The 27872-nt window shown below is 38.5% G+C and overlaps 1 protein-coding gene across 12 annotated transcripts in view; it reads right to left on the bottom strand.

Moving 5' to 3' along the window:
• Positions 1 to 27872, bottom strand: part of LOC138831335 (ecto-NOX disulfide-thiol exchanger 1) — a 542641-nt gene that overhangs the window by 146720 nt on the left and 368049 nt on the right. For all 12 annotated transcript variants that reach the window (XM_070028466.1, XM_070028467.1, XM_070028455.1 and 9 more), the window contains 2 exons: positions 2038 to 2211; positions 710 to 916 (listed from right to left, as the gene is read on the bottom strand). In XM_070028466.1, coding sequence (XP_069884567.1) covers positions 710 to 916; positions 2038 to 2211 — 381 coding nt within the window. The remainder of the gene's footprint in view (positions 1 to 709; positions 917 to 2037; positions 2212 to 27872) is intronic.

Genomic DNA, 27872 nt, shown 5'->3' with positions numbered 1-27872 from the left:
TATACAGGAAGTAGGAGACTGAAAACTCTTTCTGGAGCATGAGGAAAGACCAATAAATTAATCTAAAAATATGCCCTTTTAAAAACCACACATACAGCAACACTAGCCTTACTATTCTTAAATTTGGAAAAGGACTTGTTGACAGATTCCACATACTTCAACACCCACGAATGGAAAGCAGCCCTACACTTAATTTCAACATTGGAAAAGATCTTGTATAAAATCTGACACCAAAGAACAAGGATAGTGGAACAGATTTAAATGAGGGACGATGCTAGACCTACCAGTGGCCCACGAAGTACTTTCCTGCAAAGAACTGATCTTGCTTTGGTACCCCCAAGGTGGTGAAAGGGAATTCACTTTTAAAAGACTGAAAGAGGATTCCACCCAAGAATAATAATGGTCCTAAGTACTCATAATATTAGCTTTTATCTAATAAGCACTTGAGAGCATTAATTAAAAACTCAATGGAATTTCTAAAGTCTGGATAGTAGGAAATATTTCCTGCAGCAAGGTACATGAGGCACCGTCTTATAAAGGTAACAGAGAGCACCTCAAAGCTGAGAGGAAAAAAAGGCAGAATTCCTCCTTCTCCAGCCCCAAACCCACCAGAACCTTATTGTGGACTAAGGCAAAAGGAAATAAGCTCACATTAACATCACAAAACATGACAAAAGGCCCAGAAAACCCCTTATGTAAAGCAAAGTACCAGAAAGGTAAATGGCTTTATCAACCATGAATTCTTCTGCAAAGCGAATGTGACAAAAATTCTTCTTGCTCTTTCGGATAGCTGTGATATCACCACACTGCTCAAAGACTTCTTGAATGATTTCTTCAGTAGCATTCTCTGGTAATCCTCCAACAAACACAGTCTTGCACCCAGGAGGTCGTTCTCTTGTGGATGGAGGTGGAAGATCTAATATCACAATGAAACACAGAATTTTTTTTTGTCTTTGATTTACTGACTTTCTTTTTCCTGGTTCACTTGGCAAAAGTCAAGCTTTGCAGTTACTTGCATTAGACTGGGTCATAGTCAACTTTTATAGAAACTTTTATTTTCCTCTCCCCTCCTCCTCCCAACCTTTATTCTTTGTGTTCATTTTCTCATAGCCTGTCTGTGCTTGTCTGTGAACAAAGGTGATGCACATGTTAGCATAATTTCATTTTTCCTTCATAACACAGAGGCTTAGGAAAAGGGGAGGAGAGGCTTCACAAAGTACAAAACACGATGAAATGACAACGTGAAGAAAAACCTTGGCTTGTTCTCTGCTTTGTCTTCTTGCCAGATAAAAATGCAGCATCGTAGAACACAGAAGCGTGACCCAAGAAAGCACGCACAATACTTACTTGGCAAGCAAGACGCTGTGCCTGAAAAAATACTTGGTTATTATTCGCATTTAAATGAGCAAACTATTAAATTTGGGGGAGGCTGTATAAGAAGATAAAATGTATACTGTCACAACGTTTTACCTAGTTTACATGTAGATTACTAAAGCAATCTCTTGAAAAAAAGGCAACACTGATTAATACAAATTTTTTAAAATCCTAGCTATTTAAGTACATAACCCCAGTTATTTGAGGGTAAATTTAAAAAAATTCCAGTCCATTTACTTCATATGCAATTTGGCCCAGAAGTTTGGAGATACAGGTTCTCCTCTCCTCAAAAATTGTTAACTCCTAAGTTAATTTAAATTTCCATCTAGCAAAACACATTTCAGACTTTTTCTCCCACAGTTGTGAAGATAGATGGAAATGCTTATCTATTTCACACCGTTCTCTCGGAAATACTTGACTCCAATGCATGCAAAAAGATTCTCAATGTTAGATATAAACCCTTAAATACTCCATACTGATTGAACTCTTGGCAGACACAAGGATACACCCTGTATATTTGCTCTAATCTAGAGACAGAAGCATCTGAAGAATAGTCCTTTTTGTACATGCCTGGGTGAATCACACCTGAAAACAAATACAATGCAAATTCAAATAAAAAATTTTAAAATACCAAGCAAAGTATTTCTTAGAGGTGCTACTCACTTGGATTTTGAGGGAAAAGAGTACAACTTTTGCAGTGGATTATTTCTTTGACAACGGCCACTTCTGTTGGTGGTGGGGGTGGTACCAGGCCCAAGCCTGGTATCATGGGGTTAATGGGGGTGATTCCAGTCATCATGTTGAGGCCTGGATCAAAGCCTGGGACACAGATTGAGTCTGTGGAAAAACATAAGATAATATTTGTAGGCAGAACCTTAAATCCATTTCCATTGCTGGTTTTGTTATTATTTTACAAAGATTAGTTGACTTTATGCTCCAAGACTTTCTTTTCCAAGATTTTCCAGTATAGCATTATAGAAAACTGTGACAAAAGGGAAGGGAGAGAGGAGATGAATATAAAACTGGACAAAAAGGAAATCATATTACTTAAAATATTAACATGGCAGAAGCAAGCACAATGTATTAAAGTGTAAAAACATGCACCATGAAGCTTTGCTATTACCATGAGCACAGTTTTCTGTTTCTTAACATCAGTGCATTGTTTACATTGTCTTTGAGACAAAATGTGGGCTGAGAGGATTATTTCATATTGAAGGGCCTGTGAATTTGACACTCAGCCTGGTTTTTCAAGGGGTCTCCTTGCCCCAGCGACCTAGATTTGAGAAAGTTCAATTGACATGTGTATACTTTATAATCATGACTCAAGTCTCACCAACCTGTTTCTTTCAGAGTAGGGGAAACTTCATTGAGAGTGATTATAATTATAATGACAGGATAGACACATGCAGGCTTAAAATTAGCTAGTAAAATAATTAATTATATTGGATCTTCACACTTTTATTAATCAATATATAATTGCTGTACCTTTCTGAAATGTTTATACATAGAAAAACAATAAAAAAAATTTGAAAGAAACATGTTTTCTATATAGAACACAAAATTTTCTTTTTTTTTTAAATGAAAGGATGAAGTCATTTTTATTAGCAGTTTTTCTTCTTGGGCTAAGTCCATGATAAAAAGACAACAAGCAAATAGCCATAGTTCTTTCATAACAGCCTTCATCCCTCAAAGACTCTGCCATTGTTTTCAAGCTGTATACTCTACTGGCCACTATCTGGAGGGCGGCAGGAAATATTTTGTGTTCTGCTAATTTTCAGACAAAGTTTCAACAGTGTCATTCCTCTTCACTAGTATTGCTTCTTGTAAAATAACTTGTCCAGAGCATTGACATCTTCAGCTACAAAGTGTACTATGTACCCAGTATAATTGTGACCCCAGCTTCCAGAACTTGCTCATGAGTATTTGTACCTTTTTTTAAAATTTTTTATTGTAAAGATTCTATACAGAGGGTTATAGTTACATGAGCAAGGTAATGAGTACACTTCCTATTGACCATTGTTACCCCCTCCATTGTTTTCCCCCTACCATCCCTTCCCTCCCTACCTTCCCCGAGATTCTTTTTTTTTAATTGTGATTAAGTGATTACATAATTTCCCAAATTTCACAGTATTGTGGAGTAATGATGCTCATTTAAAGTCACAAGTTCATTCTAACTTTCCTGGAGCAAATTGTCTATCACAGTCTATAACATATAATGGTGTACACATATACACCATACATGTGATCAGCAGCATGGGGATATTTAGTAGTGGTTCGACCAGATGAGTGGGAGTTCTTTGTTTCTTAAGCCCTGTTAATTTTGTCGTATCACTTAACATTTTGGATTTAGCATCCACTCATCAGGGAGACCATGTACCGTTTGTCTCTTTGCTCTTGGCTTACCTCGTTCAACATGATTCCTTCTAGCTCCATCCATTTCCCAGCAAATGCCATTATTTTGTCATTTCTAATGGCTGCATAATATTCCATTGTGTATAGATACCACAATTTTTGGATCCATTCATCTGTGGTGGGGCATCTGGGTTGTTTCCATATCCTAGCTATTGTGAACAGTGCTGCAATAAACATGGATGCACCCTTTTTTTTGTCGGTTGTGGGGCTTGAAATCTGGGCCTGAGTGCTGTCCTTCAGCTCTTCAGCTCAAGGCTAGCACTCTACCACTTGAGCTACAGTGTCGCTTCCGTTTTCTGGTGGTTTATTGGAGATAAGCGTTTCATGGACTTTCCTGCCCGGGCTGGTTTTGAACCGTGATCCTCAGATCTCAGCCTTCTGAGTAGCTAGGATTACAGGCATGAGCTACCAGCTCTCTCTCTCTCTCTCTCTCTCTCTCTGGCTAGCATTTGCACCTTTAAAAGAAGGGAGCAAGGATGGGTGAATGTTCAACATACTAAATTCTCTTTAAATGTGATAATGAAACAAGTCATTTCAAAGGTGATATAGAGAATTTGTTTCTTTTACTAAGATCTCTATTATCAGAAAGATAAAAGATGACAAATATCTGCAAGGATGAACAAAGAACTGGAATTCTTAATAATAACTCTGTGGGAACGTAAATAAATATAGGCATCATTGGAAAGAGTTAAAAACCGAACTACATTATCATCCCGCTATTCTACCGTTAGGTATAAAGCTAAAGGAAATGAAATTAGTATGTCAAAGAGACATCTGGGCTGACATGTTCACTGAAGCACTGTTCCCAACAGCCAGATAATGGAATCAACCTAAAAACAAATTGCTATATAAACACGGAATACAATTCAGCAATATAAAAGAAGGAAATATCTTTTTACTTGTGACAATAGAGATGAGTGTGGAGGACAGTATGGTAAATGATAGTATGGTAAGTGAAATAACCCAGGTACAGAAAGACAAATCTGCTTTCTTGAAATCTGAAGGGGGGGGTGGGGAGAAAGAGAGAGAAAGAAAAGAAAAAAAGAAAAAAGACAGAAAGAAATATGTTTATTAAATAGAAGTAGGGAACAGACTGTTTACAGGAGGCTATGATGGGTGGACAGGGATGTAATGGGACCATGTTGGTCAAAAGATGCATAATTACAGTTAGATAGGATGATTACTTCAAATTGGCTGCAGGAGATGGTGGCTATAGTTACTGATAATGCATTATATTCTTGAAAAATGAAGAGAGCAGATGTTAGGTGCTCTTGCCAAGAGAGGTGATGCCTTTGGCAATTAGCTAGACTTAATCATTCTTTAATGAGTATATATACTTCAAAAGATCATATCATATATGATAAATGCATACAATTTTGTCTGTCAACTAAGAAAAGTAAACACTTTTGAAGAGCAGGAGTTGTTAAAATATCATCCTGTATTTGGACATGTATTATTTGGACAATTATAGGACATTTATTCTGAGGAGTTTTCAGCTTACAGAAAACAGTACTCTCTATGATGGTATGCTAATGTCCCCATGTAGCTAGGTACCAGTACAGAAACTGCCTACAGAGGACCTGGTAGCCCTCTATCAGTCAGTAAAGAGGAACCTTCCTTCTTAGATCGCACTCTCATATCTTCTTTCTCCTCAGATTAGATCATTCCTGCTCTTTTTCATGTTCTTCTCTTCTGTGGGTTTCTCCTGTACAGCCTGTGCCTTAGCCCTCCACATGGCTTTATTCACACATACCTGCCCTAAATGATTAGGTATGCCCAGAGGCAGTGACAGCTCACACTTACTAACATTTACTAAAAAATTCAGATGATAAAGTGAGTCTATAAAAGCTTTCTTAGGGAATGGTACTAATCTACTTTTGCCATTCTTCCTCTGGATGAACAGACAAACAGTGAGATCTTGATCTGTAATCCCAAGGAAAAATGTGTCCCGGTTAATTTGATAGCATGCTAGTAGATTTCAGTAAGTTTCTTTTTTTAAAAAGTGTGTTAGGAACAATAGCAAGAAAGAAAAAACCACTTGTGTCCCTATCTTGGGGTTCATCTTATCTAGTCATATGTACATAGCTTTTGACTTTTTGCTTGTCCCAGACATATACTAGTTATTGCAAATAAGGGAAACCATAGGATCCATGTTTCTTTGGGCCTAGCTGATTTTTTTGTTTCTTTTTATGTTCCTTCCCCACGGTATAACACCTGTTTTTACTGTATTTGATGTCAGTACCCTGCATCTTGTATATACACTTCTCTAGCTTGGGGAGGGGAAGGGAAAAAACAAAATGCTTAAATAGGGATACAGGTTGACCCACTGTAACAATGATATGTACAAGATACTACATTGAAAAACGGACTTTACAATTTAGGTAGGGAGGGTGGAGGGAGGGGGCTCTGTAGTTGTGGAGGTGGGAGGGAAGGGAGGATAGGGGAAAAACAAAGGAGGAGGTAACAATGGTTGATAGGAAATGTACTCATTACCTTGCTCATATAACTGTAACGCCTCTGTACAGTATTTTTACAATAAAAAACGTATTTTAAAAATGTGTGTATATATTTTTAAAAAACAGCCCTAAATGTGCTAAGTGCCAACTAAGTATTTTCTTTCAAAATGGTCTCTCATACCCATTTTAGCTAATTCCTCAGTGATCATGGTTCTCAGGGTCATTATCTGGGACAGAGGAAGCTTGATTAGATTCTCCCAGAAAGCATCGGCATGCCAGGACTCTGGGATTCTGTGCCAATACTGTTCACAATAACAAGATGTACAAAGAAGGTTTAATAGCAACATGGACAAGACTCATGCTCTCATTATTCATTTAATCCTCATAAAATTTCATCTTATGAATAAAAAAAATTACATTGCTGGGTGCTGGTAGCTCATGCCTGTAATCCTAGCTACTCAGAAGGCTGAGACCTGAAGATTGGGGTTTGAAGCAGCCTGGGCAGAAAAGTCTGTGAAACTCTTTATCTCCAATTAACTACCACAAAAGCTTTAAGTGGAGCTGTGGCTCAAGTGGTGAAGCAGTAGCCTTGAACAAAAGAAGCTCAGGGACAGTGCCCAGGTCCTGAGTTCAAGCCCCAGGGTTGACAAAAAAAAAATACTTGAAGTAATATAAATAAAATTTCTCATATCACAAAGAAAACAAATAGCAGGGTCAGGACTAAGTACCCAGTCTCTGCTTCTTTATTTAAACATGGATAAACCTGACTATTGCAGAGTTTCCACCTAGAATGACCCAACTCATTAGTCACCTAACACATGCAACTATTTCCCCAAAATTTATCCTGTTAGTCCAAATGCCAATTATAAAGAAGTCCAGAAAAGAACAGCTTTTGACATATGATCATTGAAGAAATACACTAGCTTCCAAGGTGAACACATTAGAAACTAGAAATACTGGCTATGGGATATTGTAGGTCTTGTGCTTTTCATTTGATCTCATCTGTACATAGGCTTCATATGGTTTTTTTCCTGGCCTAGTCCTCACTATTCTTTGCCAACACAGATGATTTAAGGATGAAACCATGCAAGACTACAAACCCTGAAATCTGAGCTATGTACATTATTGTAAGCAGATGTTCCCCACAAATAAGATGAGACATCGTCCACTTGCATTCTCCTTTAGTCCTAACAGATGCTTGTTTCCTGTCTGGAGGCTAAATAAATACATACAGATTCATAAATGGGCTCCAAAGACAGTATTTCTGAGCAAAGTGCTTTAATATACAACAAAAGTTCCTTTGCCTTTCCCGAGACACCAGTGGAAGAATAGAGTAGGAGGTTTAATGAAATCTGCATGGTGAGTGCAGTAGCTTAAAAAGTGCTTTCAAGGGAATTAACGCCTAAATTCTGTGAGACCTCAAAGGATCTGAGATTCAGTATTTGAGCAGAGGACAGAGGGAGGAATTAGTCATCGTTTTTTTTCTTTTAAAGAAGACACCATCATTTTTTTAAATAATTAGGAACAGATGGAAATTATTTTCTCCAATAGCACAACAAATATTATGGACTAACTCATGAAAGTCAAAGCAGAAGCTTTGAAATGTGTAGAAGGACACATCTTTAGGAAAACGGAGGTAAAAGAAACATAGCTGCTAAAGAGTCAGCTCCTGGTTTGTTTGGCAGCGCTACCCCCTGTGAACATCAGAGATAATGAGTTGCCATTGCACTTTGGGTAAAGGAGGACAGCATACATTGCAGCATGAAAGGATCCAATTAAGTACACAGTGGAGTTTTCCTTTAGAAAGCATAGGAGAGAAAGGCTTGTTTACGTTAGACTAACGGCTTGTCTTGCTTCTCTCCCTGTTGATGGCTCCAAGCACAGAGGCAAGAGGTGACACTCAGCACTGATTCTTTTGGAGTCCAATGAGAGGAGCATTTGGACCAATGAGAGGAGCATTTTTTCAGGGGGCTGTTTGAGGGGTTTGTGTTTAGGATTTTTAGAGAGATGGGAGTTGAATGAGCTCTTCCATGCATTTATTCATACATCTAGTACTTCTTGAGCATTCACTACTGCCAGGATCTGGAATCCTATAGGTAACAATATGAATTCCTCATTTGGGAAATTGCAGGGTTTGAGGTGAGAATAAAGTTTGGGCTCCAGGTCAAATATTGAGTACAAGTGCAAATGGCCTTCCAGGAAGGAAGTAACCTTCAGAGACTAAGGGGAACCCTAAATAACTTGCCATGGTTACCATGGTGTGCATGTGACAAGCCAGCCACCAGGAGCTGCTGGGCTGCAGGCATCTTGTAGAGCAGAAAGGACCTTGGCCAGGCAAGCTGTAAGTTTCTAGCTGCTTCTCACTGGAATGGCAGCCTGTATAGGTTAGTGGTGTGCTCTGCCAGCCAGACTCAGCAAGACCTGCAATACTCTCCATCTTTCCTTTCTTTATGTCTGCTACCCTTTAGCAGGGACTTAATCTTGTTCTGCCCCTTCTGATGGATATCTTGGTAAAAAAGAGTCTCCTGTTTTGAGATGTAAAACAGATCCGACTACAAAGAAAGGCAGGTGGGGCCTTTTGCCAGTCAAGGCTGCACATAAGTAGGTCAGGTGAGAACAGGAAAGCCAGACTGGGGCTAAAGGGAAAGAGACAAGTTGTCAGTGCCAGGAAAAAGCCTGGCCCAGACAGCAGAACACAGTGTTCCAAAAGAATAATAAGTGGAAAGAGAGAGTAATCAGGGTAAATGGGGGAGCATCTTAGGGCTCATCCTGAGCAAATGGTTCCTGACAAATGGCTAAGGATACAAATGGTCAGTCACAGGCAATACAATGTCCAGCTGTGTGGTGGCACCAGGGCAGGGCCTCTTTGCAAGTCAAAGGGCCCCAACCATCCTGATCCAGGCTCTTTGACTCAGTCCATGGGAAATAGGTATTGGCAATGACATCTCAGGGTCAAGAACTTAACCTCAGGCTTGAAAAGCAAGACAGACTCCAGACAGCAGAACAAAAGCCTGGTGAAGGTGGCAGATAGCCCAGTCCTTAGACTCAGAGCTTGGGGAAGTAGATGAGGTATCCCAGAGGGTGGGGCTCCAGGGGTTTCTTCCTGCCTGAGACTAGAGACATTCAGAGATCCAGAAAGAGGCTGAGTAACTGCGAGGTCCTAGGAGTTGTGGGAGGCAGAAAAATAGGCTAGAAAGGCTCTGACAAATGTGCAATAGCATCTCTCCTTTCTCTAGCAGAGCTATTGGCTTAAAATATAACCTGTTATCACTTCCCTCTACAAAGAAGCCACGTGATACCCAGGGGCATTTGTTGGCTGGCAGTTTCAGATGGAGAGACTTCCTCAGAGTAGTCTCTAATTGCAACTGACAAGGCTGCTCTTCTATACTGTCATGAAGTGCACGAACTGTTCAAGTAATGGTTCTTTTCATTCCATGTTCTCCTTTTCTCAAACATTCTTTAAAAGCCATTTTGTAAAAAGCAGAGGAAAAGTCATTTTTCAAAAAGTAATCTTCAAGTCAAGGGATGATAAAAAGCTGGCCAGTTTCTTAACCTCTCTGGGCTTCAGTGTGAACATGAAGTTGGATACCGGGAATATGGCAGCTACTACATAGTAGGCTCCAAGACCACCTGGTAAAAACATATCAGTGTGTGAAGAGCCCATGTCCCAGACAGACCTGAGACCAAGTCCAGGGTCTGCAGTGCATAGGCTGTGTGGCTTTGGCACAGTGAACTAATCTTGCTAAACCTCAAATATAATAACTGTAAAATATGGAGAATAGGTATTGTTTAATGTTATTGTGAGAAATAAATGGGATTAAAAAAAATGTTTAGTGTGTCCTGCAAAGGAATGTCCTCAATAGATAGCAGTAGCTGATTAAAACACTGACAAATGTGCTTATAAGACATATTTATGTAACCTTATATACATCATTAACATTAAATGCACATAAAAATCATAGAAATGATCTTCCACACACATGGCGCACTGACAAGATGTTTTGCTGGATGTAAATATAAGTTATACCTTCATGGATGTGACAGGCCAATGACTAAAAACAACATAATAGAATATGAAAATAGAATATAACACCTGTTGTGAGATATTAAAATAAGGGGTGCTTGCTATAAAAGTACATGGCTATGAGAAACAGTATTATAAAGGATGAAATGTGTCCTCTTACAAAAGACAGTAGAGCACCTAAGCCCGTGTACCATTAAATGACTTCATTGGAAACAGGGCCTCTGTGAATCTAATCAAGCGAAATTGTGGTACTACAGGATTAGAGTGGGCCTATCTAACGTGATGTGTGTCCTTATAAGAAGAAGAGAATAGACAAATGATAGAAACAGGGAGAATGCCATGTAATGACTAAAGTGCAACTGCAAGTCCACAATCTGCAAGGACAACCAGCAGACTGGAGAAGAAAAGAAACAAGTATGAGACATGTTTTCCTTAGAGCCAGCCGAGAGGAAATGGCCCTGTGGACATTACAACTTCAGACATCTGGCCACCAGAACTGAGAGCGAACATGTTTCTGTTATTTTAAAGTACTTGGTTGGCTCTAGGAAGCCAAGGGGGTGGAGGTGGAGTGAGAGGGGAGGACAGGGTTAGAGAAAGGATCCTGGAGGAAGTTTGAGCTGACCTGCGTCTTTAAAAAGATGACTTCTAGATATTCAATGTGCAGGGACAAAAGGTAACCCTTCAATGTCCTTACTGGAATCTAAATACAAAGATATTCTCTAAGAAGAAATGTTCCACACCAAGCCCCAGGAGGCCAAATTGCTCTTAGGTTTTTCCCTTTGTGAAAGAAAGAAAGAAAGGAAAAAAATAAAAACTGACAAACCCTGAAGACTGCTATGGATTTGTTGAGAACAAATCAGCTGCACAGATTACACGTTAACAGTGTACTTTATAAGATAAGTGAATGCCTACAAGCCGGATCTTTAAGAAAGGGAAATTGAAAATGCGCCTGCGATCTTTCCAGAGAGATCCAAAGGCAGAGAGGTATGTTTTCCATTTAAACCCAAGATGTATATCCTGAGAGTGCTCCAGAAGCCGTGCTGTGCACGCTTTATAAACAAAGACCTCATTCGGTCAATAACACCCAGTGTTTCCTTGACAGGGGCCAAAGCACTGGTGAATGGGAAAGCAGCTGTCAACAGCTAGTTTAAGTATTCTTGACTTAGGCGAGGAGATTTGTGTGTCCATGTTTGAAAATATGACATGATACCAAGTGAAGACAATTTCAAAACTTCTGATCAAAACTGGCACAGAGAAGAGCTGCTTGCTCAAAGAAGTCTGTCAGATCTTTCCAGCAACCGGCACTGGGCTCACAGGGTCTTTGATGGAGTCTTACCTCTGGTTTCACACTTGCTTTGCCAATTGCACAGGTTGGTGGAAGTCTCTGACACCTGTTGCCACAGGTGGATGGGAATCAAATTACTGTTTTCTTCTGGCAAGTGCCTGAAGCTTGGGCTTGGTACAGAGAACCTGTCTGCGTCAACTCCCATCCTCTGGTTACATGGTTAGCTCTTTGCTGCCACTAAGGTATTCCTTATAATTATTCTCCTCTTTGTCTTTGCCTCAAATGTGCTCCATGGTCCCTGAGCCCAGGATTGGAAGTAAGCCCTACCATATGTACGTACATTTGCAGATTTTTTTTGGTGGGGGGGCTGTATACTTGGAATACTGTTCACCAGAGCATGTATTTCTTTTCAAACTTACATTGTTGATTTCCAGTTTGGAGAGCCATTGCTAAACCTCAGGAGTACACATGAATGGGGTTACTCTCACCTCCTTGTGTTGGAATCTCAGGTGCACTACATTATTTCCCTGTTCTGTAACCTGGTATTTTCCATGTTTCTATGTGTTGTCTGAAGTCAGCCACAGCAAACTGTTCAGGGAGCCCTGGCATCTTTCCTCCCCAAGCCTAATAAACACCTCTGAGAAGTTTATATAACTCAAGGTTTGGGCTATTTCTTTATGGCCACCACCCTTCCTTTCAGTTTCTAGTTTAAAATTTCTGTAAGCAATGATGATTTCCAGTGACATGCTAAACCCACTTAGAGAGCCCTGCCTTTGAAAAGATTTCTATATCATCTTGTTAGTTCCCATTTACTCTCATCTAGAGTACTGAGAAGGACTTTCTGTCCCCTAAATCTGCAGCTTCTATATCATCTTGTTTCTCTCCCTGCCCTCCTCCCACTCCTGTCTTTCCTTTATCCAGTCTCTCCCCAAAGGGGCCTTCTCACATCCCTGGATCTAGGATTAGTCACCAAAGCCCATAGGAGACCCAGGAGAATAGGCCCTAATTGGGGCCTCTAAATGACTTCTTTCTAACTTCTCATTAGCCAATGATTAATTTTTGCTCTATATGATGTTATAGGACTTTGTACAGATGTATCATTACATAATGATTGGGGGAGGAGGTAGAGATAAAAAGACAGATCAGCTCTTGGTATTTTCTACTTTGCCCAAACTGACAAGCTCATGGCGATAGGCTAACACTAACAGCAAAAAATTTTTGAATCTTGAGAAATGTCTGAATATTCAGTCAAGCACCTAAGAAGTACTTTAATATTTTTTACCTACCTATTTATACATTGATTTTCTAGGGCATGGAGACATTCTAAGTAAATGTTGAAAGACTAAATAATTCATGTCAATAAGTTCTTTTTTCATATCAATGTCTCTTCATTTGAAGTTAAGATAATAAGCTGGCCATTTCTCAATGAGTTACAGCCCATGGTGAGTCAGCTGGCCATGAAAGTAGAGTCTGGTGTTCTACAGCATGTAAGTGTCTTTACAGGGCTCTTATCTTTGAAATCTAATTCTTGCCAAGACACTGATCAGGAACTGAACATCTCACTGTATTTCTCAATCTCTCAAGTTCAGTTTACAAAAACATTTAACAAACAACATCTCATAACTTCAACAGCTCATAAATTTAAGGGGAAAAACTTATTTAATATTTAACTTCAAGGAAAACATTGCGGTCATGTTATTTTAAACGATTTATATAGATTTCAGCATAAATCTACTGCTGGAAGGGGTTGAGGTAACATGGAATTTGTCTCTTTAAATAAGATTGACATAGAGTTGTAGACTTGGAGAGAAAACAAAGCTTGTTTTACAGGTAAACATGTCAGGAGTACTCCTGAGGGAAAATGTGAATCATGTGTGGATTTCCAATCACAGACTCACCTCATGCTACTTTAGCTTTACTTGTAGACTGCAGGGGTAAGGAGAGCCAGGTGATCTCAAGGTCTAACCCTGTCCTTGTCACAGAGCATCACTTTGCAATTAATAGTTAAGTGAATGAAAGAAATGACAACATTTACAGAATGTAGAGTTCAGATTAGAGGGAAAAGAGAAAATTATGCTTGTTTATTCACTCCACAAGGTCCCCACATAAATTCCTATATGATTGTAAGCAAGCATTATCTGATATTGTTTACCTTATTACCTGAACAGTAACAGCCATGAGGTTTTTGTTTTTTTGTTTTTGGTTATCCCACTAATACCATTGGGAAAGGATGATGTTACTGTACTTGTCAGGCAGTACAAATACAAGGCATATGGAGAGAAGGTGGTCTAAGATCACACAGGAAGGACTAGTCTTCATACACTCATTGGAAGGTACCTATAGTCAGACCTCTTATACACCCTCCCAACAGTTGACAGATATAAGAACATAGACTTGTCCTTAAAAAAAGCGGGTGTGGGGGGGGGGGCGGGGAGGAGGTAGAACAAAAGATAAGCAGAGTCTCATTCAAATCCAAACTGTAAGTCAGCTTGGGAGTGTTGGTAAAACTCAAGATAAGATAAATTATCCCATGTCATAGGGAACACATAGGCCTAGGTAACACGCAACCCAATCAAAATAAGTCAGATGTAGCTTGTGATAGATAATGTGCCTTCTTGGCATGCATAAGACACTGGGTTTATTCCCTGAATCAAAAGATAGATAGATAGATAGATAGATAGATAGATAGATAGATGGATAGACAGATAGATAGATGATAGATAGATGATAGATAGATGACAGTTAAAATTTAAGAGAAGGAAGCATAAGCCAAATGCATTACACACACACCTATAAAATGGCCTGAACAGATTTATTATGTATATGATATGCCCTGTAGTTTCGAAAACACTACTGCCAACCTCTACTCTTCCATAGCCTGTCATTTCTGGTGAAATTTTGAGCAATCTCTGTGTTTTCAGAGAAATAAGCTAAGGGAGAAATAATGTAAGTAACAAATTACCATTTGAAACTAACTTCGTTCTTTTAGGCTGAGAGTGGAGTACTTCTTAGAAAAACATCCCTTAGTACCTTCTTGACAAGGCTTCCTTCCAACATCAATCCCTCTCATTAGAAACGCTGAGGACTAATTTCCTGCATGAAAAATAAACACACAACATCTCCCCCTCCCTGTGAAGGTTCTAAGGTTCATAGCAGAGATCATCACCCAGAAATCCATTTTTAAATTATTTTCTGCCCAGTTAAATCATCAAAGAATGTTTTTGTTCTTCATTCATGGGCAGTCCTCTCATTCTCATTCCCAGACACATTGGGTTTTGAACGGTTCCTGAGCCTTTCTGCAGTCATCCTTTAGTACTCAATAGGCTGCTCCTACTCACATCCCTTTAAGGTTTTCCCTCCTCCACAGGTGGATAAAGACATTGAGGTTTGGAAGTCTGAAGGCATTCCCCCTCACCATCATGGCCCCCTCTGTCCTAACCACAGTGAAAGTATACTAGCTTGCTGCCTGCAGGGTGGCCAGAGGATACCACAAGCAGGGAGAGACCTAGAGACACACGTGGGGTTCTGACAATATCTACTTTACTTTAGAATGCTCATTGCAGTGATCTCATGAGTGTCAAACCGTATGACGGACATTTATGTGCTGACAATTTACAAACAAGGAATCAATATACAAATGTAAATTACAGTTAGGATTTTTTTTCTATTTCAATGGCCTTTGGGGCATCAGGGAAGTGCTAAGTGCCTGTCATGAACAGAGAGAGAATTTAATATATTGCTCAGCGTATCACTGTGCTTTCCTGTGTACAGAAGCATGACAGGTGATAAGAGTGAAGGGGGAAGGAGGGAAGAAGCTGTGAGATGTATGTATGTGCATGTGCATGTGTGTGTGTGTGCACGCACACATGTGCGTGTGTGTGTGTGTGTGTGTGTGTGTGTGTGTGTGTGTTGCATTTGTATGCCTCTCTGCAATTTATGGCTCTCAGCGGAACCAGCACTGTCCATGTTAGGGTAGATAGTTCATGTGTTTGTGTGTATTTGTGCTAGTATGGGGACTTGAACTCTGGGCCTGAGTACTGTCCCTCACCTTTATTTTTTTGAATCTAGGCTGACTTTCTACCACTTAAAACACAGCTCCACTTCTGGCTTTTTGTAGTTAATTGAAAATAAGAATCTTCTGGGCTTTCCTGCCTGCTCTGTCTTTGAATCATGATCCTAAGGCCTCAGCCTCCTGGGTAGCTAGGATTATATGCATGAGCCACTGGTCTCTAGCTAGGTAATGAGTTTTATAGCCGGGAAAATGAAAGAGTATTCCCCCACCTCCCAATTCCCTTGAGATACTTGTGAACAGAACATTTATTAGTCACTCATAGGATGTGCTCAGAGCTGGGGACACGGAGGCAGCTGAGGAGCCCTGGACTAAGTGCCTGGGTGTACCACAAGACACCTGTGCACATGAGAAAGTGGCAGCATACTTTAGGAGGCAAGCAAAGCCCCAGGCATCATCGTGAGATGACAGTGACCATACTCCGAATGACAAGAGCCTTGGCTTTCCCAGTGCATGTACCTATCTAGCGATGAACCTGATCCAAGTACGGAGTACTTTGTAAATAAATTTCCAAGTCAAAGAGCAGCTGCCCCTTGTGCTCCAGCCACTCTTCAAAAGCAGCGATTTTTTGCTGCATGTATCAAATTCCTTTGAGGGTAGAGGATTGTCTGGATGCTTTACTATTTATCTCTTTTTATCTGTATTGTCATTTCCTTTCCTCTGCTTCTCAATAGAGGGGCATTCTGGATCACTGGCTTCCTTGGGGGTGTTTATATCAGCCAGGGCCTGGGTGTGGAGGATAGAGGTTCTAAAGGGGGATTTGTTGTAAAGGCAGAGAACAAGGGCTGCCTAATCTATATCCCTTGTTGCAACTGAATGGGGGAAATATCTATTTGCCAGAAAAGGCAGGAAAGAAATGTTAGCTTGGGCATTCATGCCCTTATTCAATTTATGTTTTCTTGACTATAACAAAACAGATGTTCAGGGTTTTTTTTCTTTTTACAAATACATTTGGTTAATCAATAGAATTTGAAAAACAGATCACGAAGTTTAACTTCCTTCTGTCCCTGAGTGATGGGGCAGAGACAGGAGAGGAGTGAATCATTTTGGTATCAAGTTTCAGTTGAACTGCTCAATGTTAAACTCAAATAAGATAGAATACTTTGGGAGGATAGATCAAGTGTGTGCCACAGGCTTTGTCTTTTTCCTAAGTTTAAAAAAATTTATTTCACTTTTATTGTGAAGATGAGGTACAGAGTGGTTACAGTTACGTAAGTCAGGTAAAGAGTACATTTCATTTTGAACAGTGTCACCTCCTCTCTCATTTTCCCCCATTGCCACCCCCCAAGCCTCCTGATCGTCCCCCCCCCAAGTTGCAGAGTTCATTTGTAACATAGTATCTAGTGAGTATCTCTGCTGAATTGATTCACCCTTTGTCCCACCATTTCTGTGCTTTCCCTTCTGCTCCCCAAATCAGATAATTTTCTTGTGTGTGTGTGTGTGTGTGTGTGTGTGTGTGCGTGTGTGTGTGTGTGTGTGTGTGTGTGTGTGTTGGTCATGGGGCCTGAACTCTGGGCCTGGGTGCTGTCTTCTGCTCAAGGCTAACGCTCTACCACTTGAGCCACAATGCCACTTCTGGCTTTTTCTGATTATATAGTGCTGAGGAATCAAACCCAGAGCCTCATTTATGCAAGGCAAGCACTCTACCACTGAGCCACCTTCCCATCCCAATTTTAATGTTTTAAACAAAGAATTCCATGACACTCTGAGTCACTAATTAGTGCCTGTGTCCAGAGAGCATTGGAAGCTTCGAATCTAAAATGGTGAAGACCAGAGTTAGGTTGTATGTGTCAAGAAGGGCAGAAATGTCATGTGTCAAGAAAGTGAAAAATAAAAACGTACTATAACTTATTGGAAAACATCCTAAACTGAAACCAAAGGGCTGACATTATACTCAGACTGATACAGTCACAGTGGATTATGACAAGAAAGTCATATGTGGAAGGGGCAGGTCCTAGCTCTACAGGACAGTGTCAGAGACATCCAGTCCTACAAGCCCCCTCTTGTGGGTGTGCCTCTGCATCTACTGACACAGGACAGGACCAGGCCAGCAATGAATTGCTTACTCTTGAAAAGCAGAGAGGTCAGAGGTGGAAGGATCCAGGATAGATGACTCTTGCTAAGTTCTATTGTATTCCAACCACTCTCTCTGTACCTCTTTTCAATGCCTCCTGGGTAGATATTTGACATGGCTGTGGAGGCCACCTTTCTGGATATTGTTCTAAGACACGTCTAGAAAGCTAGCTTATAGATATGAGACTCACTGTCCAGGTTTTCATTCTCTCACCACCTCATACTTGTGATTCTTTGGGTATTTCTCCTAGAAGTAGTATTTCTGGGTGTAGTTCTTTCCTTCTCTGGGGTGAGTTACTCTGTGGGTAAAAAAGTCTGCCAGTGGCAAAGTACTGCAATTGATCTGGTAGACGTCAGATGGAACAAAAAGGAGGGGAAGGGAGGCAAGGAGCCTTCATCTTACAGCTTGTTCTCAGTACTTTGGAAGCTGCAAGACATGTTTTCATACTTTATTCCACCCATTCATCAAGACCACAGTGCATGGAGAGCGATGAGAACATTCAAGTTCAGAGTCAGCTAGACTTGGCAACAAAGCTCAAATCCAGGTCAGTCCTATTGCAAAGCTTTTTGTGTGTCACCAGGGATGTCAATGGTAAAAGCCTAAGTTGGAAGGATTATGGGGTTTAGCCACTAACAAGGACAGGACTGACCTTTAACTGGCACACACTAGTGTGGCCATATCACTGTTTCAGGCCAGCATCTGTTCTGTTTGGTCAGTAGCCAAAACCTATCAGTTTCTAAATATTTGGGTATCATTGTTGCCATGTCAAAATGAAATATGTGGCAAATAACAAATGATTTGACTTCTAGTTCTGACCAAGGGTTAGAACTAGATATGCCTGGATATGCTCTCCCACCTAAAATAAATAAAAAGCTAGATAAGATACCTGAAATGGTTTTCAGATGTTGGTCACCAGGCAATGATTTCCAAGAGAAGAAGCAAAGATAACTATGACTGTGCCAGCTTACTGCTTCCTCCCTACAGCATTGACCACAGACTGCTCTGATCTCATATACCAAAGCTACAAAGGTACAAATTGTTTCCCAGTAACTTAAACATGTCCTAGAATAGATCTCAAGGATAGTCTCAGTCATACAAAAATATATAGCATTTAACAAGGGAAAATCCACAATATCTAGCAACCAAGGAAAAACTAGCATGTATGACATGGTAATCCCCAAATCTCTGAACATCTCATTTTATGTATCATAGTTAATTAAGGATTCAGATGGCATTAAGATTGCTAATCATCTGAGTTTCTCATAGATTATTTTGGATTATTCCAGGGGATCCCATATGATCACAAGTGTCCTTAAAAGGCAGAAGAGAAACAATTTGTTATAAGAAGGATTTTAAACAACTTTGTTGGCTTTAATGATAGAATGGCAAAGAATGTAGGCAGCCTTTTAAGGAAACATGAAGAAACACAACCCAGATGTATTATTTCAGCCCAATGAAATCTGCATAGATTTCTAACCCACACAACTACAAGAAAATAAATCTATGTTTTTTGAGACACTAAAGTTTGTAGTTAATTGTTATAGTAAGTTAAAATATGACACACTAGATATACAAAGAATCAGGATGGATGACTCATAATAGAGAAAAAACAATAGAAACAAAACCACGAATTACAGTGATGACAGAATCAGGAGAAATGGATACAGAATAGTCATCTGTATTTAAGAAGGTGGGAGAAACACTAAGTGTGGAATAAAGAAATGAATTTAAAAAAGATTTAAGTGAATTTATAGAGATAAGTACAATGTATGAGATGAAAATATACTACATGAAATTAAATGCAGACTACATTTTTAAGTTACTAGAATTAAGTAGCTAGAATTATGATTTGAAGAGCAACAATAAGAATTATCCAAAATGAAGCACATAAACACAAAAACAGTAAGAACAAATGAACAGATCATAAAAGAACTATGAGACACACTCAAGCAATCTATTATATTTATAATTAAATTACCTGGAGAGGGTAGAAACAAAAAAATGGAAGAAATAATGGCTGAAACTTAAATTCATATATCTGAGACACTCAAGAATACAGAGCACAAGAAATATTAATTTAAAAAAGTTTCATAAAGAAGTTTCTTAAAACCAATGATAAAGGTGATCTTGTACAAGCATTGTGAGAAAAAAATCTTGTTTATATACAGAGGAACACAGAAATGAGAGCTTATTTGTGATTGGAGAAAATGCAAACTAGTAGACACTCATAGTATCATTAAATAACTTAAAGGGAGAAAAAGAAATTTAGTAACATAGGTCCTATACCCAGTGAAACTAAATTTCAACAATTAAGACATCAGAAAGATTTTCACAATGAGATGATAGAATCCATCACCAGCATACTTAGACTATGAGAAACATTTTCAAGTAGACAAATAGAACACAGAAAAGTAGTACACACATACAAACACACACACACACATACACACATACACAAAGAAATTTTACCTATCAATTAGAAAGAATGACATCTTATCATTTGAAGAGAAATGAAAAGACTTAGAAAAACTTACGTTAAGTGAAGTAAGTCAGGCCCACTTAACAAAGGTTGCATGCTTTCCCTCATATGTGAATCTAGAATTATACAATTGCACACAAATATGTTGGATAGTATGCAAGTTTATACAAAAGCATTAACTGAAATATGGTAGATTCAAAGGCAAATAGTGTAATGCCTTAGAACATCAAAGTCAAAGTTTAACAAAATAAACAATAGGAATGGTATGGTAAAGGGAAAGGGGGTAGACAAATGAGAAGGAGGGATAATGTAGTCAAGAATTCAGTGTATATCCAACAAAATTAAGAAGAGTTAAGGTAGGTGTGGGTAGGAAGGTATGAGTACGAATGTTGAAAGGGGTGACCTTGATCAAGATGGTAGTATTCATAAACTGCTTCCTTAAATGGCAACTGCTTTGTATAGCTACATAAAGATGATAAAATACAGTTTACAAAGAAATATTTTTAAAAAGTCTTTTAGGAAGAGAAAAATTATATAAGATGTAAATCTTGACTTACATAAAAAATAACTACAATAGAAATGGTAAATGTGTGGCTTAGTATAAAACACTTATTAAAATTTTTAATTTCGGGCTGGGAAGGTGGCTCAGGGTAGACCGCTTGTCTTGCATGCCTGAGGCCCTGGGTTCGATTCCTCAGTACCACATAAGCAAAAAGAAAAAAAGCCGGAAGTGGCACTGTGGCTCAAGTGATAGGGCGCTAGCCTTGAGCTGAAGAGCTGAGGGACAGCGCCCAGGCCCAGAGTTCAGGCCCCACGACCGGATCCAAAAAAAAAAGAAAAAAAAAAGTTGGACATGGAGAAAATGTTAATACAATGAAAAGTAAAGTCAATAATTCCACACTAATAGAAATTTCCACAAATGTTTCTTAGTAATAGATAGAACACAGCCAGAAAATTCAGCAAAACTACAGAAATATTTAAATAAAACTATACTCCATTTTGATGTAATTGTCCTTTATAGAATGTTTAGTCCAACAATAGCAGAAAGCAAATCTTTTGTCAAATGTCCATGGTACAATGATCAAAACAAGCCATATTTTACCCATAAACCAAACCCTGATAAAATTCTAAGAACATAAAAAGATTAAAAAATATTAAGAAAGGAAATTTTTTTTATTTGGCAGCGGGTAAAGGGGGACACAGGGCTGGAGGAAGGAAGGGGGACCAAATGCAGTCCTTGTATTCAATGTATATCATGTAAGTAATAAACTATGTAACTTGTGGATATGGTCAGAAAGGGGAAAATAGGCGAGAATAAAGAAAGGGGTGACATTGTCCAAGAAGCATTGTACTCATAACCTGACTGATGGAATTGTAACCTTTTTGTACACTACTTAATAATAACAATTTAAAAAGCAACATGTTACTATAAAGGAATTAAATTACGAATTATTAAGAGAGAAATATCTGGAGAACCACCAAGTAATTGGAGACTAAGCAACACATTTCTGAATAACCTATAATTCAAAAGAAACCAAAGGGGAAATTAAAAACAATTTTGAACTAAATGAAAATACAACATACAAAAACTCATGGGATATAGCTAAAGAAGTATTTACAGAGAAAATTATGGCACTAAATGCCTACACAAGGAAAGAGGAAAGGTCACAATTTACTGACTATGGTGTATACCTTAAATCACTAGAAAAAAAGAGCAACTTAAACCTAGTATAAGAAAAGAAAGAAAATAGTAATTAGAACAGTAAACCAGTAAAATACAAAATAGAAAAACTAAACTAAAAAATTAACTAAACCAAATGCTAGTTCTTTGTGAAGATTAGTGCCAGCCAATTATAGGAAGAACAAAAGAAGATATAAACTTACTGATGGCAGGCATGAGAAAAATAATCTTGCTATACATTTTTGTATATAATAAATATAAAGGAATATATATTATATGTGAGACATTGCATATTATATAATATATATGTACTATATACCATATTGCATAATGTATATTATATGTGATATATAAAATATTGTACATTTATGTAATATATAATATGCTATATAATATATAATATATATTATATATAATCATATAATCTATATAATATGTAAAATTTTCCGTATACATAATATATATTATCTATAGTGATGGAAAATAGACCAATACAGTTGAAAACTTAGATAAAACAGAATCCTTGAAATACACAAATTACCAAAGATCACAAAAAGAAATAATCTATACAGTTTCACAAGAGAATTTTAATCCAGAAGACTACGAGGGAATTATCTCCAGAAAAGTATAGACAATATAGTAAATATTATAGACAATATAGTAGATATTGTCTATAATTTTCTTCTGGGGATAATTTGGAAAGTAAAATTGTAAAATTCTGTAAAATTTGGAAAGTCAAATCTCATAGTTGATAAGGTAACCAGGTGGGGAATTCTTGGTGAGTTCAACATTTAAAAAAATAGTCAAAATTACCAACATAGTAGATTTAAAAAAGTCATTTCAATAAAGAAGATGCATTTGAAAAATTCCATTTATTATCTCAAACTAAGAATCTGTAGAAAACTCAACATAGTAAGGCAAGGTGTACACACACACACACACACACACACACATCACGCACGCACACACACTTGTGTTTCCTCTTAAGATCAGAAACACAACAAGTTTATCCATTCTTTTTGGAGGGGCTTTTTAATAATATTTTAATATCTTTAAGTAGTTGTACAAAGGAGTTGCCACTCAGCCAAGCAGTTTATGAATACAGTGCGTCCTGATCAATGTCACCCCTTTTAACATTCTCACCCACCACTCCCCTCACTTTCCTGAATTTTTAGGATATGTGTTCATTTTTTTTGGCCATTTAACAAAGCAGTTTATACAATGCATCTTGATCTCTGTCATTTCTTCAACATTTTCACCCCCTTCAACCCACTCCTTTCCTTATTTTTCTCAAATCTGTGGTACATACAAGGAATTCTTGACTACATTCTCACTCTTCTTTTATTCCTCTATCCTTCTCCCCTTGGTCCCAACCCTCCTTCTTACAAGTACCCTTTTCCTGGTACTTATTTTGTTGACCTTTGACTTAGTCTTATAAAGAATTATATGATTTGTACTCTCCATGTAGTCTATTATACTGCAGTTAATTCATTTGTAACCACTTGCTTACCACCCAGTGTGTTTACTTACAGATTTATAGCCACATTCTAGCTACGACATATGGGGGAAACCATATGACCTTTGTTTCTCTGGGTCTGGTTTATTTCACTTACTGTATTTTTTTTCCCATGTCTCTCCTTTTCCTTATAAATGGTACAATATCATTCTGGATGAGTAGAATTCCATCATCCACTCTTGTTATTAAACAGGTGATATGTAAAAATAACACAGATAATTTTCAGAAAAACTATACTGAATGAAATTAGCCAGTCATTGAGTCTATTTGGCACAATTTATATATATAAAAAAGAACTTTTGAAAATAAAAAAGAATGTATGGAGACAGAAAATCAGTGGGTCCCTGTGGATGAGATTGTTAGGAGAAGGTGTCTATGTAGGAAGGACAGACTAGGGGAATATGACACTCTTAGTGTAACTGATAACATTCTTTACCTGAATGTAATAATTTCACAAGTGTGTGCATACATTAAAACTTACCAAAATGTACACAGTGAAAAATGTATATATTGTTATGTGTCAGTTAGATTTTACTGACGCTGTACATCTATCTGTCTGTCTGTCTGTCTGGGTTTTTTTTTTTTTTTTTGCCTTCCTGGGACTTGAACTCAGGTCCTGAGCACTGTCCCTGAGCCTCTTTGTTCTCAAGGCTAGCGTTCTACTACTTAAGCCACAGCATCACTTCCAGACTTTTCTTAGATAAGAGTCTCATGGACTTTCTTTCCTGGGCTGGCTTTGAATTGCAATCTTCAAATCTCAGCCTCCTGAGTAGCCACCAGCACTCAGCTTGAAGCTGTACATATTCAACAGATCCTCTAGGCCATCTATAAAACTGAAGAAACTGAAATTGGCCAGTGTTGCACACAACTGATATCCTAAGACTCAACTGAGGCAGAAAAATTGCACGTTGAAGGACAGATTGGTTTACATAGTGAGTTGCTTTAAACCTGTCTCAAGAAAAAATCAACAACAAAAAGGAAAAAGAAAAAAGAGGGGGAGATACAGTGCAAGGAGACAGAGAGACAGAAAAAAAGAAAGAGCAAAAAAAAAAAAAAAGGAAAACAGGGAAGAAAACACTTTCATGGTGGCCCAAGCAAAATTTATACAAGGTCTCTTGTATGAGGGAATGGCTGACTTGGCATCAATGTAAAAGCATCATATGTGTGTACATAAAGCTTTTTGGTTTCCAATAAAAGATTCTTAATAGAGCTCAGTTTGAATAAACACAGTGAGCTATGGGCCAATTCCACCATCTTAGTGGTCAACAAGAAACATATTGAGGATTATAGATGAATAAAACAAAATTTGGCATGAAACATGGCCTCAAATCTCAAAAGGAGTTTGAAAATTGTAGATGACTTGGTTGGGTGAGATTAATTCTCACTTTCAACTCAATCCAAGAAAGGAAATGTCTCCCAAGTAACATAAAAAAAAATCGTGCAGAGTTTTAGAAGTGGCTGTGCATCTGAATTTCCTCCACAGAAATTCTTCTCGTAACTTGTTAAATTTCAAGACTTTTCCTTGGAGCCATGAAAAGAATGAGAACAACACAGATGGTGTAACCTCACGGTAATAATGATTCAAGGCAAGTAAACCTTAAATGGTTTGTATTTTGGAATAAAATACAGTTGAGAGAAACAGCATCATTCTAGAGATAAAATGAATAGTAAGATAAGGTTAGTTTAGTAACTGTTAATATGGCAATATGGCAATGATAATTTTTTTTGTTTGCTAACCATGGGAACCTCACGTATCCATCTATTGCTTCCTTTAGATTTGGTATTTTAAGTAAATTCCACATGCTCAACAAATAGGGCATATTTATTTATTCCAAGGCAACAGACCCTGTAGTACGATCCACAAAGGCTTCCCCTGTGGTCCCCTGCTGCTGTGTGTAGAGTGCTGCAATTACAGAAACGGTTCTGGGCAAAACAAGAAATGACACCATTACCATCCACAGGAATTCTCCCAGCGCTCTGGAGATTCTTTATCCAGAGAAGTACAAAGCCAGTTTGTTGTAAGCAGAATGCATGGATTTGTTTGGCAGAGGCTTTGCTCCTTCTGGACCCTCTCTAACAGGTTAATGACACTCAATTCTCAACATCCATCTTCTCTCTTTCCAGCAGGTGTTTTCACACCTTTCTGAATTAAGTGTCCCAGAGTGTAAAGGCTGCCACTGCAGGGAGGCCTTGGCCACAGTGCAGGAGCCTGCCAGGCCAAAGAGCCAGGCTGTCTGGGATATGGCCCTGGCTATGACACCCACTGGCAGTGTGACTCTGAAAGGATGACTTAGCATCTCTGTGCCTTCCTTGCTTACATGTCAAAGGAAAGTGATAGCAATGCCTGTTTCATTGGGTGAGGATTAGACAGGATAATAACTGGAAGGGGGCCTAGAAAACCGCTTGGCACACACTCAATGTATGTAAGCAATGCTTAATATTAATGCAGCTCTGCTGGCCAAATAGTGTTTGTGGAGCATGGGTGACAACAGCTTCCCTAAGCTGCGTCCTTACCACAGGCATGGCAGGAATATTAACTAGATGCAGCTCAGAGACCACAAGACAATCTCTCACAGAACAATACACCAACACCACAATTATTAACTCCCTTCGGAATACACTGCAGTGATTATAAGCATCATTCTATTAATCCCTGTAATTCCAAGCAGTAGATGCTAGAACTCCTGAGTTTCCAGACAAGGAACTAGATCAGTAAAGATAAAGGATGAATCATCTGCCTTAGCCCTGGTGGCTGGTAAGAATACTTCCAGAACAACCTGCTCTCAGCCCACAGCTCTTCCTCTACACTGTGTGGCTTCTCAGGACAAAAGGAAGTGGTGTGTTCTGAGCAAACACATTTGGGGCAAAACAAAATCTGTTAAGGAGCATTTCCAGCAGTTCACAGTGTTTAAAATTATTTACAAAGGACATTCTTAAATAGTGCTGGGTGAAACATAGTTCCCTTGTAAAATCTGAACCTAGAAAACAATCATCATTAAAATTAGAACTCAACACCAAAAGCCACCAAAGAAAGTCCAGTATCACATGGAGGCTGAACAACACACTGCTGAATCATGAGTGGGTCATGGAAGAGATTAGAAAGGAAATTCAAATGTTCATGCTATTCAACAAAAATTAACACACAAATTACCAGCTCCTCTGGGACACAGCAAAGGCAGTACTCAGAGGCAAGTTTATAGCTCTGAGCTCCTACATCAACAAATTGGAGAGATCTGAAACTAACAATTTAATGACACATCTAAACCTCCTTGAAAAAGAGCAGCAAGATAAACCCCAATCCACTAGACGGAAAGAAATAATCAAAATTAAATCAGAATTAAATGAATTAGAATCCAAAAAAACGATAGAAAGAATCAACAAAACAAAGAGTTGGTTCTTCGAAAAACTTAACAAAATTGACAGACCCTTAGCAAACCTTATCAGAAAAAGGAGAGAACACACCCAAATTAATAAACTCAGAGATGAGAATGGAAACATCACCACGGAAACAACCAAGATTCAGAACATTATAAGGGAATACTTCTCAAAACTTTATGCTAATAAGTTTGAGAACTTGACAGAAATGGACCTTTTCCTAGCAAATATTGACATGCCAAAACTAAACCAAGCTGAGTTAAACCAGCTTAACAGGCCCATATCAAGCATTGAAATAGAAACAGCAATAAGAGACCTCCCAGCTAAGAAAAGTCCAGGACCAGATGGTTTTACAGCGGAATTTTACAAGGCCTTCAAAGCAGAGCTCACACCAATACTCCTCCAACTCTTCAATGAAATTGAAAGAGAAAGCTCACTACCGAACACATTCTATGAAGCCATCATAACCCTCATCCCAAAACCAGGCAGGGACTCATCAAAGAAAGAGAACTATAGACCCATTTCTTTGATGAACATTGATGCAAAACTTCTCAACAAAATTTTGGCCAATCGACTTCAACAATTCATCCAAAAAATCATACACCATGATCAAACAGGATTCATTTCAGGGATGCAAAGCTGGTTCAAAATACACAAATCAATTAATATTATTCATCACATCAACAGGAGCAAGAATAAGAACCACATGGTTATCTCAATAGATGCAGAAAAAGCATTCGACAAGATCCATCACCCCTTTATGATGAAGGTTTTGGAAAAATTAGGAATCCATGGAACATTCCTCAATACAATAAAGGCTGTATATGACAAACCTACAGCCAGCATTATACTCAATGGGGAAAAACTAAAGCCATTTCCTCTTAACTCAGGAACAAGACAAGGATGCCCACTCTCTCCACTTCTCTTCAATCTAGTATTAAAATGCCTAGCTATAGCAATAAGACAAGATGCAGACATAAAGGGGATCCAAATAGGGAAAGAAGAAATAAAACTCTCCCTCTTTGCAGATGACATGATCTTGTATTTAAAGAATCCCATAGACTCCACTCCCAAATTACTCAAGCTGATTCAAAACTTTGGCAAAGTAGCAGGTTATAAAATTAACC

This window comes from Dipodomys merriami, unplaced genomic scaffold (genome assembly GCF_024711535.1).
Source record: "Dipodomys merriami isolate MVZ:Mamm:240054 unplaced genomic scaffold, mDipMer1.0.p SCAF_192, whole genome shotgun sequence".
In the NCBI taxonomy this organism is placed as follows: Eukaryota; Metazoa; Chordata; class Mammalia; order Rodentia; family Heteromyidae; genus Dipodomys; species Dipodomys merriami.
This window is presented reverse-complemented; position numbering and strand designations above follow the sequence as displayed.